General features: G+C 39.5%; 1 protein-coding gene across 1 annotated transcript in view; it reads left to right on the top strand.

Annotated features, from left to right (window-relative positions):
* Positions 1–24,192, top strand: part of LOC122539859 (serine/threonine-protein kinase 17A) — a 52,786-nt gene that overhangs the window by 16,832 nt on the left and 11,762 nt on the right. Inside the window, exon 2 of the mRNA XM_043674985.2 lies at positions 9,516–9,728. Within this exon, the coding sequence (XP_043530920.1) occupies positions 9,516–9,728 (213 nt within the window). The remainder of the gene's footprint in view (positions 1–9,515; positions 9,729–24,192) is intronic.

Below are 24,192 nucleotides of genomic sequence, written 5' to 3'. Positions count from 1 at the left end.
ACTCCCTACCTGGTGCCAGGCCTGCTGAGTATTTCCAACACTTTGTTTTATACCAGTCATTCCAATGTTCTTATAAATGATGGTGCAGTTCTGGATCATTGCCACTCTCATCATGTATTTTTCATTACATTTAAGTGATATCATGTGTATTGAGTACAACTGTGGAGTGTAATTGGTTGGGCCAGAACAGTGTAAAGCTTCGTGAAATCACCATCATTATACAATTGACTGACAGTCACCTCTAGAATTGCGATAGCTCTTTAGAAAACTGAGTCTCTTTCAACATTGGTTTAGTGTAGTAGACACCCTAAAGACCTTGATTTTTGTCCTTGAATTCTTGCAAAACCGTGAAATATACCAACAGGTATGTAATCTAGATGGTTTCCATTTTAGTAAGAGGGCAATAAGCAATAAAACCTATTTTGTTTAATGCTTCAAGTTCTGCTTTCCCCAGAGATGAGTTGAATTTGGGTGAACCAGTGTGGACCTTCCCAATTACCTCATGGACCAGAGCAAAACCCTGTTAGATTTTCAGGGCCCATTTTCCTTTTGTACGGTGGCAATTTTTTTTAACTCCCCACTTTCCTGCATTTTAAACAGGTGAACATCATGTGAACAGATGTTATTCATTTTGTGCACAATCTAAACTGACTGACTGAGTTCCATAAACATTCAACAAATATCAAACATTAACCACAGTTATGAAGCCAAGGTCCAGTTAAAGGGGTAACTGGGACTGAATCTGAATGCCTCCTGGGAATAATTTTAGCAAGATAATTATGCAGGATGTTTTAACTATTCCCAACATGTGCTTGCTGCAAGGTAATTTGTCTTGTCTGCTTCATATGCCATCTTGTGGGGTCCATAATGCGCTATTAACTAACATGAGAGAGACAAATTAGTGTGAAGCCAAAACTATGCTGTGGTGGTTCTTAGTTATATTTTCAAGAGGATATGTTTTTGAGGCGAGCACCCAAAACCTGTTTTGTATCACAATATCAAATAAATCTAGTTAGCCATGAAAACCTGTTTGCTCCTTACAGTATAAACACAGCTCTGGAATTTGGCTCCCAGGTCAGATGCACAAAGATGGGATTCAGATGCACAATCTCTTGCAACAGCTACCATTGGAATTCACAGTCCCCTTTGTAACTGTCAAATATGAAATAGCAGGAACCCCACTGTGATGAAGGTTGGTTTTGAATTCAGTCATGCAGCAGTAATCCAGCAACAGAGCCCCCAGGCTTATGACAACAAATGTTGGGAAATAGCAAAAAAAAATTAACACTTTAAACATTTTTCACAAATCCAAGGGGCAGGATGTTTAAGTCTCTTAACAGTTTAACAGCTTCTATTGTTGAGTCCCTTTAACAAATCCTGTTAGCGCTTTCGATAAGTCCCTTTTACAGGTGTTCTTGACGCTTGAGTTTGATAGGTCTGTTGGCCATTCCAAAGGATTTAACAGTAGTGAGTTTATATGCTTTTTTTGCATTTCTTACCAGGTCTACGCATGAAGGCTACCAATGTCCCATTTCCTTGGAACCTGTTGATCGTTTGTGGCCAACTGCTGCTGTGAACTGCACATGCTCAACCCTCCACAAAAGTGCAAAGTACTGTTTTCGAGGGAAGGGGCCTCCAGTTTCTGGGCTCTTGTTATTGTTGCTACAATGGAATGGCTTTCCATTTTGGCAAAAAGTGCAGACTACTGTCTCCTTTCCATTACTGAAGTGCAGAGGGAGAGTCTTGACCTATCAAGCTGGAGAACCTCTGCTGATCTATCTCAATCAAATAGGGCATTCAAATCTAGAAAATATTCCAGATATTGTTAACACATCATGCTGTCGGGCACATGGGAGGTTAAATTGTTTCTGAGTAGAACCAAACAATGTAAATTAAGGAAACATCACATGCACACTACAGCACTTACTATAAAATAACCATTCCTGGCTGTCCCTAGGGCCCTCTTTGAATCAAGAAATATTTGTTTAAGACCATGCCTTCAAAAAAATTCCTCAGTGGAACATTCTTCCTTTAAGATAACAGACTTAAAAGAAATTTAATTTCTCTTTGTATTCCAGCCATGCCAATGCTGCCCTGATATGTGGAGTTTGCTTCCACATCTTGTACTACTTATAAAACTGTGAATTGTATGCGTGACAAACTGTGACAGCTAACAAACCTGCCCTAGCTTGTATTCGTGGGTGGAAAGTTTATAGGTGGAAAATTGCAACAAATAACTTTGTGTTCATCGTTTGTCACCAGTGGAATTTTACTGTTGAAAGGTGAGGAAATAAACATTTGACTTGGAGCCAGGAATTCCACATCTGCAAAACTCATCTAATTTGTCAGTGATTATGAATAAGTAGCACCACCACACCAAGCAGGTGGGATATGGCGGTGGGTTTGAGCTGATGAGCATGGGTCTTGACTAGAAATGCCATTAAGATATGGGAAAAGTAATGTCAGACAAGAACTGATGTACTTGTAGCTTTGATAAAACTTGGAATTGAGGTGACAGTTTTAGTGAGAAGCTCAATCTTGACTCCTGGTAATCTTAGAGTAAAAAGACTTTGGAGGAATGAGTTGTGAGTCACGATCTCTCTGGACCTGATTTTCCATAGAAGTACTTCAGCTACTGAATTGGATGTTTAATGACCAGTATTTGCAAAGTAGAGTCTGAACATTGACATTAATTACCAACTGCCAACAGCGGGGCAGAACATGTCATCCAAACGTTCTGTTGAGATGGTGGATTTGCTAGTGGTCTTTGTTGGATGGAACAGCTAGAACTGCCGACAAAAGAATAAAAATAAATGGATGCTGGAAATCTGAAATAAAAACTAAAGCTTCAGGAAGCGGCCTGGACTTTCAACATTAACTCTGTTTCTTTCTCCACAGATGCTGCCAAACCTGCTGAGTTTCTTTTCTTATTAATTTTGTCTTTTTTTCCCAGTTTCCTTTCTTTGAAGCAGGCAGGGTCTGGCCACTTTGATTCAGCTTGGCATCTGACCCAGTCAATATTTTTGAGGCCCTGCCCTCCAAGCGACATTGGAGAACTCATGTTGCAGCTATACAGGACATTGGTGAGGCTGTTTCGAGAATAATGCATACAGTTCTGGTTGTCCTCCTACAGGAAGGATGCTGTTAAATCTTTTCTGCACCCTCTCAAATTTATGAGGATGTTGCTGGAACCGGAGCGTTTGAATTCTAGGGAGAGGCTGAATAGACTGGGGATTTTTTTCTTTGGAGTGTCAAAGGCTGAGGGGTGACCTTTATTGAGGTTTATAAAATCATGAGGGGCACTGAGAGGGTAAGTAGACAGGTCTTCTTCACTGGGTGGTTGAGTCCAAAATGAGAGAGCATACTTTTAAGGTGAGAGAGCAAAGATTTAAAAATGACTTGGGTAATTTTTTCATGCTGAGGATGCTGTGTGTATGTAATGAGCCGTCAGAGGAAGTGGTGGAGGTGGGTACAATTACAACATTTAAAAGGTACCTGCATGGGTATATGAATAGGAAGGGTTTAGATAGAGGGCAAATGGGACGAGCTCAGATTGAGATATCTGGTCCATGTGGACAAGTTGGACCAAAGGGTCTATTTCCATGCTTTATGACACTATAAAGACCATCCATTCAGCAACCTGTCCTGTTCTCCCTTCACATTGCAGTGTTCCTTCTCTGAGATTTCCACTGTCCTTTCTCTGAACCTTTTCTCTTTGACTTCTCTCTCATTTCCTTGCATGCTGCAGTTCCATCCACAAGATCACCCTCCCTTCCATAACCATATGCCTATTCCAAGCTTTCACTCCTCAGGTCCTGACTTTTGACCACCCCTCCCAAAACCCTGCCTTATTGGCCAGTGATGCTAAGGAACGGCATCAGACACAGAATCTCCATGTTCTGGGAATTTGCTTCCTCACCTTCACCTTCCTCTTGCCCTGTACGAACTTCCTATAAACTGACCTCTTCAACCATAATTTGGTTACTTATCCTCATACTATCCTATTCCCATCTCTCCTACTTTTGATGCACCTTTTCATTGACTCTTTGTGAAATGCCTGGCAATGTTTTTGCTTGTAAAAGGCTATATGTAGATAGACGTTGTTGGATTAAAGAGATACATGCGTGAATGTGCACACACTGTAGAGATGTTAACAAGAAAATCTCACACAGGCCCAACTTCTCCACCACATTGCCATGCCCAACTGAATATTCCAACAATTAATACAGTTCAAATGTTAAAAGAGTCTATCTGTCCCATATGTCAGACCGGAAAGGGTAGTTGGTTCTCCAGGTACAAAGAATAATGAGCAATAGCAGCTTATCCAATTTTTATTCAGTTTTCTTCATCTCCAGTCCAAAGAGGTGAATTGGCCATGCTAAATTGCCCATAGTGTTAGGTGCATTAGTCAGACAGAAATGAATCTGGGTGGATTATTCTTCGGAGGGTCGGCATGGACTTGTTGGGCCAAATGGCCTGTTTCCACACTGTAAGGAACCTAATCTAATCTATTCAGGATGGCCATTGATTTGGCTACAAGTTAGTTTACAATCCGCGAAAGAGCAGATAGTTTAAAATTAAAACCCAAGTCGGCCACAGGTAATTTTCCCTTGCAGTTTTAGTGAGGCTTGAGGTTTGTAACCATCTCGACATCATCATCCACTCAATGACTCAGGTGCCTGACCTTTTCTTTGTGCTAAGAACACACAGACATGGAAGGGAGCTTGCACGCAGCTACTCCCGTCACTTTATCTTACAGAGTGATTATAGAATAAACAAATTGTGCATACATAACAATCTCAAGGTCTGTTAATAATTTACTGATTGCTCCTATACTTCTGAAGGTTCAGAAATGGGATTTGACATAATTCTGAAGAATGATTAATCAGCATTTGTTTGGTTGAATTCAATTCAAATGAAGCAAAAAGTAGGCTTGAATAAAATGTGAAAATCGTCTAATATGGCTAGTATTCACTTCATCCAACTATTGTACAATGCTACTCAGTCTTGTCCTGGAGATAAACATATGGATTCCCTGCAACTGAATAAATAAGAATAATGTGATGTACCTGAAGTGAAATATATATAATTTGAATATTCAGTTTAATGCACAGTTGGCAACCAGTGACAAGCATGGTATGTCATATGCTTTAAATTAGGTTTTAACTGGTTCTATGAACATTGAAAAATATTCCAATTGTCTTTCAACCGGTGTTTCTTTTTGCAAGAAACCCACTAAAAAGACCCTGAAGATTCAATACAGTGTTGCCAAGTGTGAAGCACAGAAACATCTCTTAAGGAGCTTTCTTACAAAATAGCGTGAGATTAAGGTAAATGCTGAATCTTCATGTATGATTTTAGACAAGTCAGTTGATTAAAATAATAATTAAAACAGATGGCTGTAGAAAGTGCCTCACATAACTTGCTTCTCAACTTGTTTTGCTTTGAACTATTTGCGTCCCTCAAAGTACTACATTGTACTTTTGAGGAAATTCACCTACTCAGTTCTGGTTTGGGGATGCCTTCTTTGCCTACACACATTCACAACTAGAGAGCAAATGGGTAAAGACTTTAAGAGTAAAACTGATGACTCACGAGTCTCATGCTTGGACCAAATGACCTTGGGCTGAAACCTTAAAGTTTTCCTGGTGCTCAGTAACCCGATTAAACCCCTAAATGGATTCAGTGCCAAGTGCATAGCACGTCAACTAACTCGGGTAGATTCTGCCAAAAGTATTAATGCTAAAGTAAGAAATAACGTGTTGGCTCTGTCCTGTTAGGTGGATGCTGATGGAGGTTCAAGTTGTAATTCTGAGATTATTGGACCAATCTTTACAATTTTGAGAAGGTTATGCTGTTAGCAAAGCTGTAAAATTGGATGTATATTTGGTCTTTTTGTAATCACATCTGGATACTTAGCCATAACCCCACATAACAGACATTGCACATAAGTCAGAGCAAGTTGTGGCAGCTAAACCAGGGTTTAATATATGGAATGTGTTCCTCTGTCTGTTGTAATGCATTCTTGTGAATATTCAAACAAACCTTTTTACAATCCCTGTATCCATATGACATTCAGACTTTTAACTCAACGCATGTGAAATCTTTGTGTTTGCATAGTTAACGTTTGTGCCCAGTTTAAGAAATGAATTAAGTTGTTAGATAGAGTAAATGCTCTTTGTTTTTAACATTTTTATAGCTATTTTTAATCCCCCTGTTCAGAAATTTTATGAACATTGATCCCATAATGTGCAATGCGTTGCTAAGGTTGAGGAGTTTCTTATTCAATCACTGTTTAAATTTCTCCTCCCCTGATCAGAACATAACCTGATATAAAAAGAATGGTAGCACTTTCATTTGGTTAACAACTGTACAGCAGTGATGAGCTATTTAAAGTGCTCGTTAACCTGTTAATCCTCCCTAAGGACAGTTTAGCTGCCTATTAATAAAGCTGCCAATTTGCACTTGACTTATTAATAAAAATACAACTATGGCAATTGGCTTTAAATAATGAGAAACTGCCATTAATGTGGTCAACATAATGAGACTGCACTTACAACAATCTGTGATGGCAGGAGCAGATGGGGTTCTGGCTTTGGAAAGAAGCGTTTGATTTTTAAATGATTGAAAATCACAAACGCTGTGTGAATATATCCAACCTACTTGTAACACTTTTTAAGTAGGATTACCCCAAGCAGATATGCAAATAAGTTCATGATTGTGCTGCACTGCAGTTCTGATTTACATTCACTTCTCCCTCGTGTCTATTTGGGGTAATTTTTGTAGCCCTGGTTTTTCACTTTGTTAGCACCTCTGATTATATTCTTGATGCTTGCTCTGCTTCCCCTCATTGATTTCAAGGGTATTCCTTTCAGGACTGTTGTGTATACCTCCTCGATTGTTTCTGTTTGTCCTGTTAACAGCAGCCTTTGGCTGTGATAGTCACACCATTGCTATCAAACACCATAGTTTGAAAGATGTGTATGAAATTTACATGAGCTCTGCTTTTGATAGCTGCACCACTACCTCTATTTGTATCTCGACATCCTGTTGATGGCTTAATCAGACCTTTTTAAAAGTTGCTAACATTTATGGGTCTTCTGGTACAGTGGTAATGTCCCGGTATCTGGGCCAGGTTCAAGTTCCACTAGTCCTGAAAGTATGCCTTAGCATGTCAGAACGATTGATTAAAAATGTTTGAGCGGATCTTGTATCACTTTGGTAGTGGCCCTACTTCTGCAGCAGAATATCCGGGTCTAATCACCTCAGCACGTGGCAGCAACAGTGAACACATTGAAACAGGTTGGCAATACATTTTTCATTGAAATATAGCAACTTGGGGCTCAATACATGCTCTATTTCAAACTATGCCTTTTTAATCCTGGTAAATCATTTGTAAAATGTGTATCTCATTCTGCATGTTGTAACTACTGAAAGATTGACAATGCTAAACTAAATAATTAAACCCGCATGCAAACATAGCTGTTTGCCACATGCTGATAGGCAATTGTTTATCCCAAAAATATTTCATTGCCAAGGATGTCAGATTAGCAAATATTAATTTACATAAAAATACTGTAGTTTAGGCAACTAGCTGGTAATGCCATTTCTCTTTTTTTTTAGTTACTATTGACTGCTGGATACTTTCTTTAGTTCTTAAATAGAGGAAGTTATTGCTATCTGGTATAGCCTTTCATGCTTTGTCGTGCCTATTTAACTAGCCACAACTTGACTAATGCATAATGAACCATTAGATTGAGGCGAGCTGTGTGAATGATTGATTGAAGTCCTGACCATACAAAGGCCTGTGGTTAACATCTATATCCATAAGACAATGCCGCACGCATCACCAGTCTAAACCAAAAAGATCACGCTACGTGATGGTCAACCATTTTCAGTACTTAACTTGATCAACCTTTTGCTAACTAGTTAAAAACATGGATTTTAAGAGCAGGAGGAGGCCATTCATTCATTTTGATTCGCTCCATTATTTGATAAATTCGTGGCTGATCTGATTGTGGTCTCAACCCTGCCGCCATGTGTGGCCACTGAAAAGTTACCAAACTTTTAACCTGGAGAAAGCAACATTCTGTTGCCAGTCTCTCATCCTCCACCAGACTGAAACAAGATGGATGGTTGACGAAGATAATGAAGGGAGAAAACTTGGCATTGGGTGGGCTAGCCAATGAATATCAAATGGAAATATGAAATAAATGCAACAGAACTTTTTTTTTGTCAAACCCATCCTCAGGCAGCATAATGTAGAACAATGTTCTGCAGCTCCCTCCTCTTCTGTGTTTCAAGTTCAAAGATATTTGAAAAGGTGCCAAGCCACCACATTCTACTGACTTGTGCAAAAGAAATCTTTAAGATGTTTTAAGGGAAAAGATATGGGGGCTTTAGGGAATTTGCTGCATTCTTCAAAAGCCAGTATGCAATACTTTGAGATGTGAAAAAGAACAACAAAGTATTTGAGCTGGGAATATTTTATTTTCGAGAAACTGCTGTAATCATTGCAAAATTATCACTGAAGTGAATTGCACAATTGACATACATCCTTAAAGGACTGTCTGTAATCTTTCTTACTTAAAACAGTATACAAAATCCGAGATTAATGGTTTCCAGAAAAAACCACAAACATCTCAAGCACCTTGGTATGAGCATAATCGAGGTCTCATATGCATGAATATTGGGAATTTCCAGCCTATTGAAACAGCCATTAATGTAAATGTGAAAAGATACTATCTGTAATTTCTGGCCTGTCACTGAAATGAAAACATGCTTCTCTGCTCTCCATTCCTGAGGCTTGGTTCTAAATGCACAGCCACATGATAAAGAGTTGGGTTCAATGCCAAAGAAATCCAGAGTTTGGAGCAGTGAATCATGGATTGTATTAAAAATGAGGAGTGAGACATTTCCTTTTTCCTCTGCTGGTTGGATATATTTTTGCAAATGTTGCCAGACTTTTAGCCATCTCAAGCCAATTTTACCCAGTTCTAACGGTAGTCTGTTGCAGTCAGAGTAGCTCTCATTTACCTTTCCTTCAGCACAGTGAATGGTATGCCTTCACAGTTGTACAGTGTTGATGCACAATATTTCACTGTATTCTGTTGGGATGGTGATCAGCTATTTCTACCACCAATGTTTTCAATTAGAATAAATACGTAAAATTTTGGACAAGTTTAGTAATTATTGAAAATTATAGAACTTTCAGCAATATTACTTTGACACTTTCCCACAATGAATGATAGGAAAAGCTTGATGGGCTGAATGGTCTACTCCCATTCCTATATATTTAACTTCTGTAAAGTGTGATCTGTAAATCTATAAGTCTTATGATAAATTGCTTGTTGTTGTAACAACTGTGTGTCCAGAAAGTATCAGTGAACTTAAGAGTAGTGACGCAGTAGTTCTAAATGTGATAGTTTCAACCTGAAATTTGGATGAAGACAATGTTGAACATGATTTTTTAACCCACAGACAGTACCTAATGCAAGAATAATTTTTGCTCACAGGGGAAAATTTGCTGTTGTCAAGAAATGCGTGGAAAATCCTTCTGGAAAGGACTATGCCGCCAAGTTCTTACGGAAGCGAAGGAAAGGACAGGATTGCCGCATGGATATTATTAACGAGATCGCAATTCTTGAGATCGCAAAAAGCAACTCTCATGTGGTAGACCTGCATGAAGTGTATGAGACAACTTCAGAAATCATCTTGGTGCTAGAATAGTAAGTACTCTGCCATAATCTCCTTGTATGCGAGTGCGAAATGTTTGAGTGTTTTCTTTTCAGTGATATATTTCGTCTTCAGTCTCACGATGGAAGATTGCTGTGGTGTATGGTACTCCTGTTACAAAATAATACAAATATTAATGGTTTTGCTCATGATCACATAAAGTATGATATCTGCAAGAATGATGAGTGTAAAATCTTTTTATTAATTAGGTCAATGAGTTGACGTGCATCTTGCTGTATCATCAGTAATTTATGGACATTTTACCATTCAATGAACATATGATACACATTTCTGATAACATGGAAGGGAAATACCCTTTTGTGTTTCATATTCAAAGATTCTGTTGGCTTGGCATTTTTACAAGGTTGCTAAAATGCTTGTGACAGCAAAACCTAATGGAGCACTTGAAGTGGCAAAGCATTTAAAACTGCAGGGGTCATTCATTAGTCCTTGAGCATACACTTCTGGAAAAATCAATTCCTACTTGAGAATCAGAAGGCAGTCAGTTTAAATTATTACTCCACCACTTGACCACGTAATCTAACCTGATACATAAGTGTGTAATGATAATAATGATGTGTTGTAGGAAGTGCTGCCATTTCCAGTGAATTTTTTAAACCAAAGTGCATTTTGCCTGTCCACATGCTTCAGAACAGCTGGGAGTTTTCCTGGTATTCTTATCACCCCATTAATCATCTTTAATCTGAACAGGTTGGATGATTGTTTCTTTCTTTACCTGCCAGTATTAACTATATGACAAAAGTACCTAACTTTCAGAAGTAATTCAATGGATGCTAACCTCACCAAAGCTGCTCTAACAGCAGCTTCCAAACCCAGAAACTGTACCATTTAACAAGATGGGAGCAAGAGATGCACGAGGACACAATTAAGTTCTATCCAACCTACACACTGTTCTGATGTGGAACAATATGGCTGCCATCCCTTCACAGCACATGGCCTGCAACAATTTAAGAAGGTGGCTGAGCATCAACTTCTGAAAGGCAATTAGAGATGGGGAGCAAATGCAGGCAACATCCCTTGTAAGAATAAAAGCAACATCTTGAGATAAAATAATGAGGTATAGGTACTGTATGAATGCAAGTCCTATAGTTCTTTAACTATAAAATGATTCTTGCCTAACTTGCCCTTACTTTTGAAGTTTGCAGATAGGACAGATCTGAGAAGTGAAACATCCATGACTGAATTCTCTTAAGGATTGAATGAATTCCTTAAAGAACAATATATCTAAACTCTGACTATGATTGTACTTGCACAGTATTTAAGGAACTTGAAGCAACATTTACTCGTGCATGATGCGAGCTTTATAAATCAAAGTCTTTGCAACATGATGGGTGACACATTCTGTTGGTGGTCATGTTCATCACAGAATTAATTGAAGTTACAAAATAAGTGACATTGCCAAAGGTTATGAGGAAAAATAGTGATAGTAACACAGATAGCTTTTTAAAATTCCTGTCACCACAAAATGTGTTTTATTTTCAGTTGGCATTTCTTAAGCTACACGCCAGCTCTCTGGTTAATCCAACATTTGTTGCTTTGTACAACACTACAAGAAAAGTGGGGCATCTACAATATTGCAGATGAAGTTCCTAATCAGCAAGGCTATGACCCTTTGATGGCAAAGAGTGGTTGCTGTTATCCGCCTAAGATGTAAAAAATATGGTGGAATTAATTTTTGCCTTCATCTATTGGAGAGTAATGTAACAGGACTGATAGCAGTTCATTAAAGTATCCATTATTGAAATCAATGAGCAAAAACTGGTCAGGACAGAGGATCCAACATTTGCAGTCCAGGCCCTGCAGGTAAACATCTAATCCAGTGAATTGAAGGTGCTGCATTTTTGCAGAGTGAAAAAAGTCAACTCTGTGGCCTGAGTATCAATGGAGTTGGAGTTGAACACAAAACTTCAGTCTTGTTTGGAAGCTATTCAGAAATTATTGATATTTCTTGCCTTATTTACTATTTCACTAAGATAATACTTGGACTTTTATTCATTAAAATGCTAAAATATAGAATTGAGAGGCTTATGAGAACTTTAATATTAATTACTTGAAACAGCTGTAGCTTGCACGCATTTCCTGTTGCAAAAACAGGCAGAATTGTAAAGCCACATCCTCAGTCTGACTTTATTGGTCAGACTATCTCCGGTAACTGTCAACAGATGACTCCAAATGATATTGACTGCAAATCATACAGACTGTTGTCCGTATATGGTTATGTGAAGTGATCGTAATTTAATGCTGGTCCTTAACTAGATTTATGAGGTTTTCTCTGGTATTGCTGGGAGAAAAAATGGTATAACATTTGTAAGCTATGATTGAGCTGGACAATGTTGAAATAAACTGAATGCAAATTGCCTTGGCTGATATTCCTGGACACCACTTCAGCATTGCAAGGCCATGTACATGGATTAAAACATTAAAGGAAAATATTTAGAATTCAAGGGTATAACAATAGAAGGACTAGCTCCTGATGGCAAAATGTAGGTTGGGTGGTGGAAAAGCAGTAAATCAAAGGGAAAAGAAGGTACAGTATATGACTGGGCATGGCTAGGATAGATGTGGCTAGGCAGAGGCCATGAAGTTGGTTGTATGGGATTCAGGGATCCTATGTAACACAAAAAAAGGATAACTGACTCTGATCACCCAGTAATCCAGTAGTGAAAATGTGAGGTAAGTGGTTCACTATCAGTTCATTCTATAGATTGAGCTATTTCTTTGTTTTCAATAGAATCCTCCCTATCGACTTCAGAATTCAATGTAATTCATATATGGGAATGAAGTTATCCATTTTATAAGCATACTGCAGATATTAATGTAAAAACAAAGTGACGTTATTGTATCTATTTGCTACATTTTAAGATTTTTTAAAAATTTCAATGTCTTACTTTTTCTTTTGGAAGTCGATTCTGGAGCACAGTTTCACGTGCTCTGAGTTTGCACTTCCTCAGTCAAGTGGGAGCAAACATTGACTGTCAATTTGGTTGTATTTGAGAAATTAAAACCTAATCTTGCCCTTCACTCACCAGTCTACGTACAGCTTTCAAAGGCATTCAGTTGATAGCCATCATTTGTTAGTACCTTTGCACACTGTAGGACTCTTACTGCCCTGAAGTCATTTGATGTAATTTTGACCAAGAATTAAGGCATATGATCAGAAGCAAGCCATTCAGCCCATTGAGTCTGCTCCACCATTTAAAGAAATCATGGCTGATCTGATCCCCAATTCCACTTTCCTGCCTTTTCCCGATTAACCCTTGATTCTCTTACCGATGTAAGGTTTGTCTATCTCAGCTTTAGATGTACTTAAGCCTCAACAGCCCTCCAACTTCCTAGTCTTTATTGGCTACATCTACATTAGTCAGTGCACTTATGAATGGATAGCAAGGGGAGTTAAAGGATTATTTCTAAAGTTGTTCATCAAGATAGCTTCTAACATTAAAATTTATATATTGTTGAGATTACTAAAACCTTTTTTGTGTATAGGATTTATTTTCCAGTCTAAGCTGCAGTATTCAGACTGCACACTCTCTGGATATAGTCTTTCCATTTTCTGTGTCTCCGATACAATATTCTTTCAAGCTTATGGTCTCCTGTGTCTTACTTTGAGCTGAAAGTACCATCTAAAACTATCTAAAAACAGAACGATTCTTTATCTGGAGAGGTACACTTGATTGGGATTGCCTTCAGGTCTTTTTCTTTTGTTCACTTACATAAAGTAAAAGTTACATTTTCCAGTCTCCCAGTCAACATACTGACAGTACCATCAGTCCCTATCTTTTACAATCAGGTTGGTAGAACATTAAAAATGGCATCTTTCAGTCTTGCCTTTAAAATTTAAGAATGCATCAGATCAGCATTTTTCAAGGTGATTTACATTTTGAGAGAGAAGTTTATAAAGTAATGCACTGAAAGGTAGGTGTGTGGTTATGTGGTCTGCCTAGACATTCATTCTAAAAGCTAGCTTGAAGCATAAGTTCTTGTTTCACACGTAACTTGTCATCCGGTGGTTTCATCTGGTACCTCAGCAAGTATCATTCGAGAAAATGTGCTCAAATAATGAGAATTTGCACGCATCCTATGCACCAGTTCTTTGAACTTCAGCATTTTGCTGTAAGATTCTGAACTTTACAAATGTTCAGCAACATGCTAACCAGTGAAGTGATCTGACTTTAAAAGGAAGAACAATTGTATGGTTATTAATGGTTAGAACAGGGAGGGTTTCTGAAAGGAAGCAAATTGTTGCAGGGACATATGGATGGCCTTATTGCATTTGGATGAATTGTGTTAAGTGGGCTGACGTAAGGTTCGGTTTAGATACATGAGCCAAACTGAGCATGTCCTCTCATGAAACTTTCCTTTTCCATCATTCCTTAACCCCATCGTTGTCAGCTAGATCACACCGTCTAGATGATCATGCAGGAAGTACCTGAAGGGAGGAAGCAGATTGTAAGGGTAGTATTCTGGAGCTGGATATTTCTGAAAAGTCTCAGCCAACAATTTTGGAGCAGCTAAAATCAGGAATGTACAAGCTACCAGAATTGGAGAAGCCCCTCTGGGCTAAAGGTGGAGGAGGTTACAGAGATGAAGACAGACAAAGTCATAAGAGAAATTCTTCTCCTCATTTTCAAATTCAAAAGCTGAGGTATTTCTAGCGTCAATGTGAAACCGGTGAGCAGAGGCTGATGGGTGAACAAGACTTTGGTGCAGAGCAGGATAACTGCTGCAGAATTCTGTACGAGTAGGAGTTTATGGAAGGTGGAAAGTAGAATGAGGGTGCAGTGACAACAGCATTTGAATAGTGATGTCTAGAGGTGGAGAACTTGGGATTGAATGTTTCAGCAGTTGTTAAATTGCGGGAGGAGTGGAAATCTGCATTATTAAGGATGTGCAAGTTGGGAGTTTTGTTGGGAAGGATATTGGGTTGAGAACTTGGCTCAGCGTCAGATAGGATGCTAGGCATGATGATCCTTTCAGTTGATGTAAAATACATGCGTTTTAATGTTTGGTATTTATTTCATCCATTAGTGACAGTAATTCTCTCTCTTTACTGTCTGCTGTAACTGTGTCCTGGTGACTCTTGTGCATATTTGAAACCTGTCACTCACTGCGATGTGCATTGAAAATATATAACTGTAGTTCAGTTCACATGCTACCATCATCAGATATTCTCATGAAAATAGCTTCACATGTATATGGAGAGTTGCATAGGCTTTTTATATTGCATTTATATCACTTTCAAAGACCTAACACACCCCAGGTTTCATACGCCAATCATAAATTTCTAAATTCACTCTTTAACTTTATAATGCCATCTGAACATGTCAAAGAGTGACACACCCCAATCTTCACATTATCCAGGGCTAATTAGAAAAAATGTTTGGCACGAAGTAGATACCATTTCTTTTCCAGCACAGTTAATGACCTGCTAGTGAGGCGTTAGAGCACACGCTGCTACATTCACAGTGATACTTAATACATGCTGCTGGCTGATAACCATGCAGCAAATGATTGCCTGCCACTGACTGAAAATAACTGCTTTAATAGGAGAGTGAAAGCCAGCACCTGCAAGATTCAGGAAATGAATCTCACTTGGGCAACTGGCAACCATCTCTACTGCTTCAAATAGTCAGATAAAATGTCTTTTTGTTCACCAGTTGTCTCAATAAAAAAAACGTTTTGCATTTCTATCATGACTACTGGCTGTCTCAAGTGCTTTATTGGCTATGAAGTGCTTTTTTGAAATACAGTCACTGCTGTGAAGTAAGAATAAAGCAGGAATGTAATGGAGTTTGACTGTTTATGAAAGTTACTAACTTTTTTTTTGAAGCTCAAATGAAGACTATTTATAAGCTGCTGTTGCACTGTCCTGACTTTGCTTTTGGATCAGAACTAAGGAATGGTAGAGACCAGGAGAAAGTGAGGTCTGCAGATGCTGGAGATCAGAGTCAAGAGTGTGGTGCTGGAAAAGCACAGCAGGTCAGGCAGCATCCGAGGAGCAGGGGAATCGACGTTTTGGGCAAGAGCCCTTCATCTGAAATGGTAGAGACAAGTTAGGCTATTTTAATGTTTTCTCGTTCTGATCAGGCAAGGGGATCTGAAAACCTGTTGTTCTCCCTCCACTGGGCCTGACCTGCTGAATCTCTCCAGCATTGGTTTTCACTTCAGCAGTGGTACATTGGTTAAATATTGCTGTGGATAACAAAAGTCTCAGCAGGTTTCCAAAGGTTGATGCTTTGCTCCTGGTTTTACCGAGAAAATGGAATCTCTGACCTTATGGTATATATGATTCATTTCTGTACCACCTCAAAACCTGCCAGATCATTGGAAAGCCTAAATGTTACATTTCTTTCCTGTTGAGAATTAATTCACAAGTCTAACTGTTTTGAAATAGTACTAAGACAGTGCTACAATCTCAAGGACATGTTCAATGCATACCTACAGCTCCATGATTGAAAGCCCTCTAAAGCAGTTGGTAATATTGATAACTTTTTTTTAAAAGAAATCCAGTATCAAATATACCAGAACAGGTTTTGCAATATTTGAATACACAACTGTAACTTGAAACAAAACAGAAACTCCAACAACAGGATTATTGAGCCTGTGATTAAGTATGTCAGCTGTCTTAAAAGGATACGCATAATTACAAAACACTTGAATAAGGATGTTGACCATTTTTAATACAAAATAGAATGTCACGGCGGTTTTCCAGTGTATAAGAGATACTTTGTTCATTACTGACTTCTGATCGATCAAGAATGGGGCCAATTATTAAAAACCTAAACGTGTGACCCATGTTAACTGCGCTATGACCAAGCCGACTACATCCTGTCTACATGGGGCCTGCTCTGCCACTTCAATAAATGCACTGCCAAAGGGAAAGGGGGTCTGCCTTGGTTAGCATTTAGTGCATTGTTAAGGGCACAGTGTATTAAGAAGCAGCACTCGTTTCCTTTTAGTCAACTCTTCCAGGGCACAGGTAGCCACACTCTTTGGTTTTTAGAAATGTAGAAAATAGGAGCAGGAGTAGACATACTGTAAATTACCCTGTATCCTCAACATTTTGTGTGTGCTGCGGTGCTCTCCTTGTTTAATTGGTAATTTAATTCTGTGAAACCTGTAAACCACGATTTTGCCCAAGCATTAGAAGTGTGAAGGAATATTCTCTAATTGATGCGTACAACTCCAACAATCCACAGACACTTAACACATCCAAGTCAATGCAGCAGCTCATCCACTACCTAATACATTCACTCCCCTCTGCCAGTGGCATGCAGTGTGTGCTGTCTGCAAGATGTACTGAAGCAACCTGTCATCAAGTTCCTTGAACAGCACCTCCCAAAGTCATGTCCTCTACCACTTAAAAGGTCCATGGCAACACCTCCACCTGTTACCACCCTGGGAATGTATCAATGACGTTATCAAAATCCTAGAGCCCTGTCCCTAACTAAGATTTGGAAGGTGATGTCTAAGGAACCTGGTGTGTTATTGTAGTTCCTTTTTATAGACTGTATAAAGCTGCCAATCAAGCTGGCTGGTGACAGCTTCCTTGTGTGTTGTTGAAGATCCACTGCTCCAGGTAGGTGGGAAGGATTTCATCAAATTCCTGACTTGTGTCTTTTAAATGATGGACAGGCTTTAGGGAGTCAGGAGGTGAATTACTCAGCACAGGATTCTTAGCCTCTGACCTGGTTTTACAGCCACAGTATTTACATAGCCAGTGTCATTCATTCTGTGGTCAGTGGTGACCCCAGGATGTTGATAGTGGAGGAATTCAGTGATGTTGATGCCATTGAATATCAAGGGGTGCAGGATCGATTCTCTCTTGTTGGTGATATTCATTGCCTGGAACTTGCGCAAATGTTATTTATCAGCCCAATCCTGGGTGTTTTTTGCGTCTTGCTGCAGGTGGACATGGACTACTTTTAACAAAATAAGAAGCTTTAACATGCATTTTGAAAAGATGATTTCTGAGCAAGTTAATTTGTCCCTTTGATTAGAAAGGAAGTGGTGTCTATACTTAGCGGTGGCTAAGCTTTATATGAGGAAGCGAAGTAGACTAATTTTGTTCATTCTGTATCATTTGATTTCTGTTTGCTGTTTCCACACTCTGGTCTGGTTTTGGTAGTTGATAGTTGAAGTGATCTCTCTGCATTTTGAGTACATATCTATGTGCAAAGTCAGATTTTTAGGTGGTGATATCCCAATAGTTACCATTGATATGAGATTCTGTTAATTGGTGGGAGAGAGAGAGAGAAGGAGAAGTAACAAACTACCTAATTAATCATTCTTAAATGAGCAGATAGCATTTGAAAATACCATTTTGTTTTTCTCATTTTCCCGTAACATCGCTGAAGTTAACTTGAGGTTTGCATCTATTTTGGCTTTCAACAATTGCACAAACGTCATTTTTTGGAATTGCTTTTCCATAGTAACTTTGTGCTTGGATGATAATTCTCTGCTGGAATTATGAAGCTATCTGGAGTCTGACGTATAATTTGGGGTCGAGAATCTTGACAGAAAATTTGCTTGGGTTATGATGAAGTTCAGTGAATTGGTTGAGTCAACGTAAAGTTCCCAGACACATTAATATGTACAGATGAAGATTAAGGAATTCATCACATTGGGTCTTGAGTAGAATTGGATGATAAAGGGCCAAGTGGTGTGTATCTTTTTCTACAGTCTTGTATTTGCATTCGGCACTTTTTGCCTACAGAAGCCACAATGTATTGCAGTAGTACATTAAGCTCTTAAAACCAATGTATTCTGTAGCTCCTTCTATCCAATTCAGAGCCATTGTTTTGACAGTGTGCCAGTGCAAGCATAGTACTTCAACTGGCGAAGTTTCTCCTGTAGTTTTTACTGTTTATGGCTGGCATTACTTTCCATGTGGGACTAACTTTTGTTGAGTTACATCCAAGGGTAAATACCAACAGAAACCTCTCTGTGAAGAGTATTGAAGACTGAAAATTGTTGTATAGATTTTGTGGTGAAGATAGCTATGTTCTTTCAAATTTAAGTAGATGGCAAGGTGGAGACCATTGTAGAGATTTTTCTGGGTGTGTAAATTGATGTGGACCAAATAGCCTCCCTCACTTGTATTTATTTAGGAAACACCAGTCTCTGGTGGTGCCCTGTCTGTTGTTTCTGTAGACAGTTTACAGTCAGATAGTGGGTGCGTTGGGGGTAGGGAAGGAGTGGATTTGAACATTACGACAAGAAATGACCTTGTTATCTAATCCAGTGTTTGTTTTTCTAAGTCACTAAGACGTATGTTCACAGCAGCCATCTCACCAAACTCCGCAAAGTGTAATTAGTGCAATTTTGTGCAGCGATTGATTTGTACTTTACATGAGGACACTGTCATTCAGGACTCCAGCTAATGAGCCAGCTCAGAACAAGGTAAACTCAGCCAGCGATTGGCCAAGTTACAGAATAAACATGCAATATGTTTACCGGAAAGCCTGGTTTCCTTCTGCTATTGGCCACGGTGTTAATCTGTTGAGTGAACAAATGTCACCACTAGAGAACAGAAAGAAGAATTTAGTATTAATGCAATGCCATTTATTGCTGCTAACTTCACAGGATAATTTCACTGCCTTTGGAATAAGAATTGTTTCCTGCTGGGTAGGTCAAATAGAAATCTGTGGTCTGTTTTCGCTCAGCTGAAACTGCATTCCGACTGCTAACTGATTCCCAGCCTTTTGAAAGCGACACCACTCTTTCCCTGAGAGAGATCTCTGCAATATCCAGGTAGCTGCAGAAACATAGGCCTATAAACCCTTTGTCAGTGACTGTTAAGACATAATCTGTTTGTGACCAAAGTTTAAAAATCGAAGATGGACGCCTATAATACCACAGAATGCACATTCCTGAGCGAAAATGATGGCAATGTATCAACCAATGAAATGTTCAAGGAATTCTGCCTTGGGTAAACATCCTACTTCTATCAGCTTGGTAGCAGATTAATAATCTTTTAATACCCTGCACAGACAAGAGCCTGTATTTCAGGATAAGCCATATCTGAGCAAAAACCACAGCCAAAAACAATAAGACCAAAAGATCTGCGGTGCTATTGATTTTTTTGATGGCAGGCAACAGCTTTATATTGCCTGCAACTTTATCCTGTTGAAATATTTTATGAAAGCTCTTTTCTTAAGCTATAATTAACTATTTCTTTCCCACCCCCTGAAGTTTGTTAGTCTTCCTTAGTGCAACTACTTTGTGGTATTTTTCTGCAATTTAGGCCTATTTCCTAGGGACGTTGCTCCCTTTTTATGTAAAGAATCTGAACCTGGAAAATAGATGGAAGTTGACTGGTTGAATTCCATGCTGGGTTACTGATGTACTGCACTGTGCAGTGTTGAGATACAGATCTTAAACAATCAATCAAGTATTAGGAAAGCTGATACGCCTCCTGCCTTCAAGCGAGGAAATAGGTGACAAATCTATATTTTTATTCAGTGAGAAGCCAAGGTGAAATTTTCGAGGCAAAGATATCGCCAAGCTAGTAATAAAATCAAGGACAACATAAGTCTGACAGTAGGGTTCAGTGACTGTCAGGTTTGGGTTTTAAGGAGCTCGAGGAAGGGAAGACTGTGGGATGTATAAGGTTCCCCGATTTTTGAGCAGGAGATTATGGAATCGACCCCAATTTCAGTACAGTTAGGATGTGGATCCTGTGGGTGGGACTGTCTTATCTTAGAAGGACGTAAGAGGGACAATCAGAGGAGTGTTGACTGTAGTTGTGGAGCTGTAGCACAGTTGGTCTCACAGTAAGCCCTTGGTCAGAAAGTTGAGAGTTCAAGTCCCATTCCAGGACTTCGTACTTTACTACACCTTGATTTTTGTGCTGGTGTGTTGAAGGTGCCATCTTTTGGCTCCCTCTGTCCTCTTGAGTGAATGTAAAAGGTCCCTTTGTCACCATTTTGAAGAAGAGAAAGGTGTTTCAGGTGACCTGACCAATATTGATCCCTGGGATTAATTGGCTAAGAGCAGGCAGCACTGGTTCAATTTCTTTGGTGACTTGGGGTTTATCTCACCTTGCCGCATGGCGATGAAATGGTACAAGGCACAATTAGCAACACTAAGTGGACTGTGGTAAAGGGCAAAAGCAATGAAACAGCCAGTCCTGGGTGTCTGCTGTAGGTGTCCAACTACCCAGCTATCTTGGCTCATCCTTGCCACTGGGATCATGTGTAAATAATCAAGGAAACGGAGGCAGCAACACAAACCTTTCCTCCAGATAATCAAATTCCTTTAGCTGCAAAAGGTGTATGCTGTGAAATCACTCACTGCTGGAGCATGGAGCCTACCACTATTTATTTCTCAATCATCAGAAAAGCAGAATATCTGGTCCTTGCTATTTGAGGGAGCATGTGGTTGTACTTGCTGCATTTAAAACAGAAAACAGACTTCAAAAGCGTTCATTTTGCCTTCTGGCTGTGAAAGGTGTGATATAAATGCACTGACAACAGGCTGTTCTTATCTCCAGACCATAAATAAATACATATGGTCATTCCTTTGAGTGGGGGTGTTTAAAAAGACCAAAATGGATTCGGTAAATCACTACAATGGACTGGCGTGCAGAATTAAATTGAAACAATAACCAGGAGAAATCTTTGGAAAAAAAAATACAAAAGCACCTTACACCATTTTTTGCTGCAAAGATGTGGCATTACATTTTCAAACAGGTGATATTCCTTTAGTTTCAAGCAGCTTCTGTTCCTTGAATATTTCCCACCCTAGTCACTTCCAATTTCCCAGCACACTGACACAGGGACTGCGACATGGAAGTTGCCATTGGTCAGTCATTGCCAGCAAAATAATCCAGTGGGTGAGCTTGGAGAAGATTTGTAGCTCCGGTTGAGGTCCTGGATGTAGGTTTGCTCACTGAGCTGGAAGGTTCATTTTCAGACGTTTCGTCACCATATTAGGTAACATCTTCAGTGAGCCTCCGGACAAAGCACTGCTGATGATTCCTGCTTTCTATTTATATGTTTCGGTTACTTTGGATAAGTGATGTCATTTCCTGTGGTGATGTCAATTCCTGTTCTTTTTCCCAGGGGGTGGGAAATAGGGGCCAAGTCAATGTGTTTGATGATAGAGTTCCAGTTGGAATGCCATGCTTCTAGGAAGTCTCATGCGTGTCTTTGTTTGGCTTGCCTTAGGATGGATGTGTTGTCCAGTGGGTCATGACAGCTGGGTCACACCAAGTTGACCATGTTGCCAGGGTTGGAGGATTTCAGCTATAGGGAGAGGCTGAACAGGCTGGGGCTGTTTTCCCTGGAGCGCCAGAGGCTGAAGGGTGATCTTAAAGAGGTTTACAAAATTATGAGGGGCATGGATAAGGTAAATAGGCAAAGTCTTTTTCCTGGGGTCGGGGAATCCAGAACTAGAGGGCATAGGTTTAGGGTGAGAGGGGAAAGATATAAAAGAGACCTATGGGGCAACTTTTTCACACAGAGGATGGTACGTGTATGGAATGAGCTGCTAGAGGAAGTGGTGGAGGCTGGTACAATTGCAAATTTAAGAGGAATTTGGATGGGTATATGAATAGAAGGGTTTGGACGGATATGGGCCGGGTGCTGGCAGGTGGAACTAGATTGGGTTGGGATATCTGGTCTGCATGGATGGGTTGGACCGACGGGTCTGTTTCCATGCTGTACATCTCTATGACTCTATGACAGTTTCAGGATGCAAATGGTCAGTTTAAGCCATTTGAAGACTGCTTGCATGTTGTGAATTGAAAGAAAGACTTGCATTTAGGTAGCATCCTTCACGAATACACACACCATCCCAAAGTATTTTTTGAAGTATCCTCACTGTTCCAGTATTGGATTGGCAGCAGGCAGTTTGTGCAAAACAAGCTCCCTCAAACAGCTCTGTGATAATGACTGGACAGTTTACTTTGTTGATTGAGGGATAAATATTGGCCAAGGCTTTAGGGATAGCCACTACTCTTTGAAAATAGTGCTGAAGATCTTTTACCTGAATATGGGGGGTATGGGATGAGACATGATATGGCCTCCGTTAACCCTCTCATTCAAAACAGTGGATGTCTAATGTGCAGCACTGTCAGTGTATGAAAGTGTCAGCCTTATTTTTTGTGTTCAAGCAGTAATATTGAACCTGTACCCACAACCCTCTTAGTCAGAAGTGAGAGTCCTGTCATCAGTGATGTGGTTTGAATCCTGTATGGGTGTGTGTACCTATTTGCAAGGTGAAGAAAGAGACCACATTCTGCAAAAAGGTGTCTGTGTCTTGCTTGAGCTTATCTTAAACATCAAAATTATCAGATTAACTGCTTGTTAACAGCAAGATGAGCATTTTCCATGCATTTAGGTTGACTGTACATTGCAAATTGTTATAACTTTGGATAATGAAAACATTTTAAAAAGTTATCTTATCTAATTTTTATAGACCCAAAAACTGAAGATACTGGAATCCAAAGTAGACAGGCAGGAAGGACACAGCAAGCTGGGCAGCATCAGGAGGTGGAGAAGTCAATGTTTCGGGTTATGAAGAAGGGTTGACTTCTCCACCTCCTGATGCTGCCTGGCTTGCTGTGTTCTTCCAGCCTCCTGCCTGTCTACTGTCTAATTTTTACAGCATTGTACTGATCTTGATTTAGATGTAGAATTTAACAATTAATCAAGATGTTCTTGATTAAAACGAAGGTTTCCACTTTCACCTGTCACATGATGTGATGGTCTGCATTTGCTCAGCTTGCATTGTTGACCATTCATTTATCAGGGCCAAGTTGGCCCAGGAACCAAGGGAACTTGAGATCAGTGAGTCAGATTTGAAATTTGTCCCATCACCAAAAGTGCATTGTCCAGTCACCTATCACTGCCAGTAACCTTTAGCATATCTACACTTCTGGGAAGCTTCTGTGTTCTAGGAACATAAGAACAAGAGTAGGCCATTGAGCCTGCCCTGCTGTTCATAGCTCAAGGAATGCCTCAATGCCTCCATGCCTTTATGCAGCCCAGTCCAATAACTGTGTATGGACCACTGGCAATGAAGTCATGGGTTCCAAACCGGATTTGAAGATTTAAGGATGGACACTGTGTTTTCCCCATTAGAAAGGAAATGGATTATCAGTTGCTAATGGAGTAGGGCATTGCCTTTTTTGACCATGGCATGCATTAGCAAATGCCTTGATTTCTTCAATAAAACATGTATAGAATTATCTATCATTACACTAATCTTGGAGAAATTTTTTAAATTCCTCTAGTGGCTGTCAAGCAATTCCGAAGGACATAATCAGTCTATAATCAAATCAAAAATAACTGTTTTTTCCCCTATTTTGATGTTTCCATGAAAATATCTTGTTTCTTAAATTTTGCCACAAGTATTTTAGAATCTAGTGTTTACGCGGCCTTCAGCTGTATAGTTCTCATCATTGGCCAGAAAATAGTCAACATTTTTGAA

This window comes from Chiloscyllium plagiosum, unplaced genomic scaffold, assembly GCF_037043375.1.
Source record: "Chiloscyllium plagiosum isolate Xiang-an unplaced genomic scaffold, Cpla_swu_hap1 HiC_scaffold_32, whole genome shotgun sequence".
NCBI lineage: Eukaryota > Metazoa > Chordata > Chondrichthyes > Orectolobiformes > Hemiscylliidae > Chiloscyllium > Chiloscyllium plagiosum.
Note: the sequence above shows the minus strand (reverse complement) of the source record. Positions and strands in the feature narration are given on the sequence as shown.